At 43.6% G+C, this 9055-nt stretch overlaps 1 protein-coding gene across 7 annotated transcripts; it reads right to left on the bottom strand.

The window, feature by feature from the left end:
• Positions 1-909: 909 nt before the first annotated feature.
• Positions 910-8929, bottom strand: LOC108045221. Of its 7 annotated transcripts, none has more exons than XM_017124461.2 (12): positions 8853-8929; positions 7014-7546; positions 6400-6951; positions 6225-6338; positions 5218-6168; positions 4837-5152; positions 4424-4563; positions 4283-4288; positions 3822-4187; positions 2846-3322; positions 2628-2768; positions 910-2568 (listed from the first exon to the last, which is right to left on the bottom strand). In XM_017124461.2, the coding sequence occupies exons 2-12, from the start codon at positions 7416-7418 to the stop codon at positions 2497-2499; spliced, it is 3540 nt and encodes a 1179-aa protein (XP_016979950.1). In that variant the 5' UTR covers positions 7419-7546; positions 8853-8929; the 3' UTR covers positions 910-2496. The 7 variants fall into 7 exon arrangements, with proteins under 7 accessions (XP_016979950.1, XP_044317050.1, XP_016979951.1 ...); XM_044461115.1 differs by lacking the exon at positions 8853-8929 and adding an exon at positions 8304-8670 and having other exon boundaries at positions 4424-4545; XM_017124462.2 differs by lacking the exon at positions 8853-8929 and adding an exon at positions 8304-8669.
• Positions 8930-9055: the final 126 nt, after the last annotated feature.

Raw genomic sequence — 9055 nt, 5'->3', positions numbered from 1 at the left:
ATTTTGTATACACTTGATTCTAATCAATTTGTTATTCTTTAATTAATTTGTTACCCATAAAACATTAGTATAAGTAAATAAAAATTTTTAATTTATTTTTAATACTTCATTGAAATTGTTAAAAATTTAATGTACTCAAATTTTCGCAAATAATCTTATAAAACATACTTTTGCAAGAAATAAATATATATTTCCAAATCAACCTGGAATCAATAGTTTAGGTCCTCAGCGGCACAAAACAGTCATTATTTGGCTGTGCGTGGATTACTCAAAGGTATTAAATGTTATTTTATGTTTCCAAAAACACGTCCCCATTTGTGGAGGCAATTCATGAATGCTTTTAGTTCTTTCTGTGTGCCATTGCAGCCAGTGCAATTTCTGCGTAATTGGAGCAACAATTTTTTCGCCTCCAGCCGGAAACAGAGTCCAACAAATTGAGTTTTGTTTCCCCATGAAATTGTGAAAGCTCCGCCGTAAATCAAAAGTTGCTTGCAGCGAGACTTTTTTACATTTCACATGGGCGGCGCATATAAATAAAGTTCGTTCCACTGCAATTGCGTCAACAAAAACAACAACATTTTGCACCCCCACCACCCATGCAATCAATTAATGTTTTATGGGTGGAATTAATCGAAAACAACGCAGCAAAAACAGCCACTTCCATTAAAACCATGGCTGAAAACAAAAAAAACCTGATAAAAAATGTTTAAAAACTAAATGAAACCAATAATTTTAAAAAATATACATGTTATAAGCTTATGAAGTTAAAAATGCTTTCAAGAAATTAATTACTAGTAGGAATGGTACACTTCTTACATTGGTTGTATTATTAGAAATAAACTGAAAACTTACCAAAAACACTTTTGGATAATCCCCACCATAACCGGAGAAAACCCCAAACCACATTACTTAACTTTTGTGTATAAATGTAGTTTATTTTTGTTTCTCGCTGCTGTTTGTATTCGGTCACGTGTTAAGTATTAATAAATAAATTGCATTAGGTAGTATACGATTAGTGTTTGGTTTTAGAAGTTAGTTAGAGGCGCAGTAGCAGAGAGTTCGTTAGTGGGTTCCTTAGTGTTGTTGCCGTGTCCCGAGTAGCTTAGAAATTTATTAATTAATTGTTATGGCTTTGTGTTTCTATGTTTTTCAAAAATATTGCACCTGCGCTTCCGAATGGCGATCAGAAGTATTATATATATATTTATATAAATATTATTAACTTGCGTCTTTTGTTGTTACCTGCACTTGAAATATTTAAAATATTTTTTTAGTTAAGTCGTTTCCATTTAGATTAACAACATATGTATACATATTGGTTTTAATTATTTGCTTTTTGTGGTTTATTTGCCTTTTGTTTGTCGCTTCTTAAAGTATGCAAAAATAAGCTCTCTCTCTCTCTCTATCTCCCTCTCTTTCGCTTCCTGTGGCGCCATCTCTGTCTTTTATGTGGCTCCATCTCTTTCTTATACATTTATGCCCTCGCTTAACAGAAACTAGACAATGCTGAAATTATTGTTCTTCGTATTACTTTTGCTGTTTTGCTTATTGTTTCGCTTTAGATTTATCATAATTTCGTATGAGTATATATCGTTATGTATATGGCAATTATCAATCGAGAAATGTGCAGATTTCTTGTACAGACATATACAATTAGAATCAATATGCGCTTGGTTATTTTTGTTCTGACGCGTTTTAAATGCATTTATTTTGTTTGTTGTTTTGCAGGCATGGCTTCGTTTTTCTAAGGCTATTTATTAATTATAAATATCGGTAATGGTATTGCAATAATCATCCGCAATGGCTCTATACAATAATAAGTATAACGAAATCTAACTCTTTTTTGGCATAAGGTGTGTTGCTTTTTGTTTCTCTTTATCGAAAATTATAAATGTAGTTAAAGAACTAAAGTACGGTTAATTTACATGACAAATAATGGATTAGATCATATCATAAATAATTGCTTGCAAGTAAATTCAATCGAATGCTTAAGCTACGGGATGCGAGGGAATAATGGGAAGGTTGGGTATATTTTTTTTGGGGGACATTGGGTTTACAATTTTTTGAATACTTTACAATGACTGCTCACATACACTCGCACTGGCTTTAAATTCAGTCTTTTTCATATACAAAGATGGGAAAAATGACCAAAAAGTAATATTTGCTGGAACAATAATAATAATCTCCATTGCACTTAGCATGTATATCGATATTGGGCAGTTGAACGATTTATCGACGAACAATTAATCTCATTTAAGGCTTAATCGATTTACAAATTGTCAAATTCTCAACCAAATAAATGACTCATTAAAATAGGCTAATACTAACATTATCCTTTTGTAAAAACCAAAAGTGCGGTATGTGCATTCATCAATATAAGGCTAATAATTGGTCTATTTTTGAATCGATTCCCAGTCGATTCGATTTTTGTTGATTGCAGATGACGAATTTATAGTTTTTCGATTCCAGAGCAGGCGTGTGAACAGTTTCATATATTTATATATAAATAGGCGTCTCCTGGCCGGTGAGCAAACGAAACATGGACGTGGGCATTGTCTTCATCAGGATCTGTTTATAAAATAATTGTTAGTCCCCGGTTTCAAATTGTTTTTAAATTGACTAATTACCTCGCCCACTGACGATGACAGCAGCTTGACAATGGTATCGTGTGGAACGGCCACTACGCTCTGATTGTTAATCTCAATTATGCGGTGGCCAACGCGCACTCCGCCCCGCTCAGCGATTCCTCCACGCAAAAGGCTGCAGATCTGCCAGGGATTTGGAAAAATTTAAAGTTTATTAATTAAGGATACAACATTTAATTGTCGAGTTGTGCCCGACTTACCACGCCATTTTGAACACTAAAACCCAACTGGAACAGCGCCTTGGGTCGCAGGATCTTGACCTCGACGACAGGCGGACAGGGCACAACGGTGAACTTGACGGCAGTTTGGTTCTTGGCATTGCGAATGTAGCTCTGGCAGGTGGACAACGGTAGTCCCACCAGGCTCATGCCGTTGATGGCGATCAGCTGGTCGCCGATGTTCAGCTGGCCGCAGCGGGCGGCCGCTCCGGAGCTCATCAGGTTGGCAATCACCACGGTGGGCAGCATGGAGCCCCAGCCACTCTCCACGATCACTACGCCCAGGATCTCGCCCTTGGCCTTCGGCACCACCACCTCCTTCTGCAGCTCCTTCTTAGCGAAGATCTCTAGCTCGTCGCCAAAAATCTCCTGGCTGTTGAGCACCTCCTGGTAGTCCATCTCTTTGGCCAGGTTTTCGTTCTCGATGCCGTTTGCTTTTAAAAACTCCATGTAGGCCACCTAGTTAGGAAAAATATTAAATTAAAAAATATTAAAATGTGAAATGTCAATAATGTGATTTTTAATGATTTTGCGCTTAAAAATATCAGTATTTTTACGATAGCAATGTAAATAAAGGTCCCATAATGAAATGCCATACCTTGTCGAAGTCGTAACATAATTTCAAATCGACTGGCATTCACAGATTTTTTCGTGAAATTTTCGAAAAAAAATGTAAAATGTCAAAAATGTGAAACCTAATAATGTATTTCTGTGGCCCTCTACAATTGCTGATATTGAAATACCAACTGCAACTTATAATTTTAAAAATAATGTATTTGCTATTTTATGCTTGTTGATATGCACTCATTTAACTTTGGAAATGTTTTTTTTTAATTACTGAGAATAAAATCAAACCATTGATAACCGCCAATCAAGTTTTTAAAGCACATGATCAAGCTTTCGCAAATATATTAATTTCTAAGTGGTAGTGGGACTATATTTTATAGCAAATATATACCTGAAAGGCTTGTCCGATCGACTGGGCTATGAACTGTGCCTCATCGCTTTCGAACACGTGGCAGATCATTTTGGGCGTGCGATTGTGCTTGCTGAGTGGTTCCTTGGGCGGCGACCCATCCTCGCCCATTCCCGGACTGGGCACATCACCCAGTGGACTGGCGGTCGCTGGATCCACCACACTATTGGGCACGAACCGGCGACGAGCCATTAGCACAACTAGATCACCAATGTCGGCTATATAGGATATGGTGCGCAGAGCATGGTCCATCATAATCTCCTTGAGATCCGTGTTCAGCACCATTATCTTCTCGGTTGATATGAACAGGTCCACTTCAGTGCTCGGCTGACTTTCGCCCTCGGGAGCCTGGTAAGAATATTATATGAATAAGCATTTTATAATAAATAATACTTTAAAGAGGGTTTTATTTTGCAACGATTAAGGGGCCAACGATCGCTTACCAAAGCCTATCGAGAGGAATGCGCAGCAGGGAACGAGAAAAGCGAACGAGAAAGTTTTAGACACACACATAGAGCATAGCCTAGCGGGGTTTCTTGGATGGAGGTGGTTTTGTAGTGCTCCACGGGGCTTAGCCTACTTACCTTGATCCTGGAGACCGCCTCCTCGGCCTGCATCATCCTGGTCGACTTGGTCGGCTGGCCCTCGCAGACGAGTTGAGTGGATCCGAGGTATCTGGCCCGGAACAACACGCCCTCGATGAGAACTTTGGGTTCCAAGAGACCTAAAGGGTAATGTATACTTATTGTTATTGAGGGAATGGGGTAATAGGTTCATGGTTTACGGTTTTAATTAAAAAGAGGTTTGCTTTTTATAAACAAAGTGCACTCATAAACAAAAATATTGCGAAATCTTCGCCTGGCAACAGCGACTTACATAATATCAGCATTAAATGGGTACAGATTGCAGCGTGAAAAGTCGAATGGATTTCGATATCAGTAAACGAAAAACCGGGGGCGTTGCCCAGTAAAACTACATAGAATTCCAGAATGCTTACCCTCCTTGTTTCGCGACTTGGCCTTTTTGTCCGAGTTGGCCGAGTCCTTCAGCGACTTGATGGATCCCGTGGGACTCTTGCTGAACTGCAGTTTCTCCGGAGAACTGATGGAGATGTCAGCCGTGCCTACGATTTGGCAGATATCCGGCGAATTGGGCGTCAGAGAGGTGCCGATACCCTGCCGTATGGTGGCCGTCGAGTAGGTCTGTGGCTTGACATTAGGCATTGGATTCGGGTTGTTGTTGTCTGCCGCGCCATTCATATGCCCATTGGTGGCGATCTCCGTGCCCTCGTTGGCATTGCTGTCGGAAAGGGGCTTTGCGGGATTGAACAAAATTATTGTTAACGAATTGCACATGGGTATATATTTGTATTCCTCACCTGATCGGCAAAAAAATCCTGCTCATCGTGCCGCTGCTGACCAAGCAAACGATCCGTTTCCAGGTCCGTGTCTGGTTCCTCCTCCGCCGCCGCAGCAGCCTGGGCCACCGATACCGTCGTTGTCTTGCGAGGTACCCAAACCGGCGATTCCGGATCTGTCGGCAGCACCTCATCGCAGAATTTCAGCTTTTCTGGCTGCGTTTTAGCACGCTGCAAGGCGGAACGGATCTCTTTCATGGCCTCCTGGATTTCCGATGCAGCATGCGATGGCAGAGATCCCCCTGCAGTCACCGAAGTCACCCCCAGTCCCGATCCTCCTGTCTGTTCTGTTAAAGAACCTCCCAAAGCGGCCGCATAAACTGCTCCGTAGTGACTGTCCAATGGATTATCTGCTTCTGAGGCCATGGTCATGGATTCGCTGGCATCGGCGATCTCGATTTGGGGCGGTGAGCATGGAGACGGAGCCGGGGGCATGGGCATGGGCAGCGAGGCGAAGTCGCTAATCAGTGCCGATTGCGATGCATCTGTGGTCAGAGTGGCCATGCTTGCACTCATCACATTGTAGTCGTTCTCCAGCCGCTCACCATTCCCATTGTGCTCGTGGACGGGCTGGGACTGGGACGACTGCTGCTTGTCACAGACCACGGACACATTGTTCTCCGTATCGGAGGCGTGACCACTGCTCAGGCCATCTTCCAAGACGGGCATGCTCGTATACAGCTTGCCATAATCCGTGGGACAGTTGATGTCGTTGGACAGACTATCCAGGTCGCCGCAATTCGAATCGTAATCCGTAGTCTCCGGCGACAATGTGAAGTTTCGCGAGTGCCGCCGCAGATTGGCCTCCAGTTCCGTGTCCGCCAGCTCGCCGCTGCTGCGACTATTCGAATCGATATATAGCTCGATGTCATTGTGCTCTTGGTAGGCAGTCGCTGGATTCTGTTCACTGGGCTAGATATGAGTTGCATGTGAGCAAGTTTAATGGTTTTTATTTTGAAAAGACTCACTGGCTTTTTAATAGGCGAGCGGTGCACCATGTAGAGCTCATCTTTGGGTATTCTCGCTAGCCGCTGGCCAATGTATGCCTGTTCCAAGGGCGTGGCCGGGTACTCCTGTTGCTGCTACCCAAAAAAAAAAATGTTAAATTGGTATATTGAGCCACTTGGATGCTTTTATACTCACCGAACTGGCCACATCGTCGCCGCTTTCCGTGGTGTAGTCTGTGTATCGCTTCTCATCCTCCGGATTCGCCTTGAAGAACTCCTCCAGCACTTTCCTGGTCTCCGAGAATTCGTACAGGTAATCGAAAGTCGGGGTCTTTTCGCGTAGCGTCCCCGAACGCTCCTCCTCGTGATCGATCAAATCGATTAGGTTGCCCACGGAAGCCTTGGCCGAGGCATTTGTCGCATTTGCAGTTGCATTTCCACCACTGGTTGTGGGCGAAACTCTTTGCGGAAATCCCGGCGGTCGTTTCCGTGGACCACCCAAGGTGATAGTGTTTGAGTTCGGCTGACTGCCAAATCGACGCGGTGATCCCTCGTACTCGGCAATGGGCAGCTGGCCAATCATCTTGGTCACCTTGAGGACATCCTCGTTGCTGCCTGGTCGCTGGCCACTCGATGCCTTGTTCATCCAGTTGGTGTCGATGTCGTCGAACACCACAATCTCGCCATCCCGCAGGCACTGACCATCCGCCTTGCCCACATCCGTTGGTGAGCCGGGACTGGCCAATCCCTTGAAGAAAATGAGGAAAAATGTAATTATTGAGTGCAAAAGTATTTCTTAGTTTCTCTCACCTGTGGAAGGACATCCCGGGACTCGAACTGACTACCTGGACTCCTGCCCAGCCGGATCTGATGCAAATGCGGTCGCTGGTAGTAATAGCCGCCGGAATCTCGGGCGGCATTTAAACCATAGCCACCGGGCACCTGACCCCCTCCGCCGGATGGCGAAAGACCCTGCATTGGGACGTAGGACAGCTCGGCATTGAGATCCGGCGAATTGAGCACCGTACTGGCTGGCGTCACGTTCGGACTACGGGTGCGCATCTCCCACACATATCGCTCCTGCTGCTGCTGTTGTCCTTGCAGCTGCTGCGATTGCTGCTGCTGCGGCTGCGTCTGCTGGCCAAAGGTCATCTGAATGTGCGCCGGATTGACCATGGACTCGTTGCTGCTGTCGCTGCAGGAGTTGGAGTTCATGGCTGGACAACAACTGGGATCTCCTGGGATGAGGGATGTGGCTGCTCCTTCGATAGCTACTACTGTTCGAGGACTGCTGCTGCATCCGCTGCTGCTGCTGCGATTGCTGCTTCACTGTGGGCCACTGCCTGGAGGAGAATGGGTGATTAGTCGATGATCTAAGGCGGCAGTGAATCACTGCACTGCAGCACAGCCCAGCAAAAAGTCAGGGACAGGTTGCCATCGCTGTCGGTGATGTAGTGGTTGCGATACCCTATCATGCGGCATTATGTTTTTATGGAAAGTCAAAAGTATTTCAATATTGAAATTAAAATATCTTAAAACGTCCTATTTAGCTGTTAACCCTTTGTATGCCGTGTATAAAATTTATCGTAGCTTACTTTAAAATATCTTTAAAATTAAATTGAAAACTGTAATTTTTTTTATTGTCTTAAAAGGGAAATATGGGACTAATCTGGACATATGAAAAGGAATTATAAAACTATTCTGAATTTTATAAATTTAATGGGTCGGTTTTAGAACATCCTTTTAATCAAAATTCAAGCCGCCTATACAAATACTAATTGTGTATATTAAGTCCCTTTGTTTTGATTAATCCTGTATTAGTTTTTGGGGTGATATTTTTATAACACCTAGTTTTGCTGCGATATTTCAAAATTTCTCACCACTTTGGGCCATTCTGCCAGGGGGCATTCCTATGTTATGTTTAACTAATATATGTAGGTATTCCTAATCACTTTGCATATATACTACATTTGTACATGTGTTTGGGGGGCTATTCTGAGCTTCCTAATGGTGCTGCAGGTGTGGTGACCTCTGGTTTAATAGTGACCCTTGTTGGACAGCGAAATCAATGCGGGCAATTAACATTAACCCACTACTAACTGTCTATATGTGTCCCCTTTTCTGGGTTCCCGTGTCCGTGGTTGATTGCGCACACGTAAACTTGGCCTCCAAAAGTCCTCGCGCAGGCAAAACAAACGCAGGAAACGCAGAAAAGGAAGCTGCAGCCAGACACAACAACACGGGATGGTGGGTGGTGCATGTGGATGGTGCATGCGGTTGCTGCCACGGGGGGCGGGGCGGTGGTGCCCCTTTGTTGTCGCCGATTGTTGCAATCGCTGAACCGCTGAGTCAAAAAGGAGGCGTGCGAAAAACAAACTCCCCCTTTACCGTTATGTGTGTCTATACATGTGCGTATTGTTAAAAATCAATAGATTTGCCGTGTTTTTTTTCGCAGCTCCTTTTTTTTTTGGTGGAGGAACCGCACAACACAACACACACACTGATAAACATACACCCGTCGCACAACAACACACAACCACGCGACTCTCGAGGAACAGCAACAACAATTGCAACGGTGCAGCAGCGGGAACAAAAACAATGCTAACGAAACAACTCCGAAAACAACACCTGTCGCGGTTTTATATTTACCATTTAATTCATATTTATTGCACTCCTTCAGCAACTCGATTGGCGCAGAACGATTGGCAACCATTTAGATAGTTTCGGCGCTATCGATGTCGAGTGCATATCGATAACACCCTATAACAGTGTTGATCAGTGCTGAAGAGTAGTTTTTCGTACCTAAACATTTAAGAATTTAAATTTAAATTGAAAAATTAAAGGCATTTTCC

The sequence above is a fragment of the Drosophila rhopaloa genome, unplaced genomic scaffold, assembly GCF_018152115.1.
Source record: "Drosophila rhopaloa isolate 14029-0021.01 unplaced genomic scaffold, ASM1815211v1 contig_3, whole genome shotgun sequence".
Lineage (NCBI taxonomy): Eukaryota > Metazoa > Arthropoda > Insecta > Diptera > Drosophilidae > Drosophila > Drosophila rhopaloa.
The sequence above is the reverse complement of the archived record's forward strand: the minus strand, read 5'-3'. Positions and strand labels throughout refer to the sequence as shown.

What these genes read in the sequence shown, in the direction of transcription:
- LOC108045221 (XM_017124461.2), bottom strand. Translation starts at nt 7,418, where the DNA reads ATGAACTCCAACTCCTGCAGCGACAGCAGCAACGAGTCCATGGTCAAT. An exon ending in GCTCGCCTATTAAAAAGCCA is followed by an intron (nt 6,169 to 6,224) that starts GTGAGTCTTTTC and finishes ACTCATATCTAG; the next exon opens with CCCAGTGAACAGAATCCAGC. An exon ending in CGATCGGACAAGCCTTTCAG is followed by an intron (nt 3,323 to 3,821) that starts GTATATATTTGC and finishes TTTCCTAACTAG; the next exon opens with GTGGCCTACATGGAGTTTTT.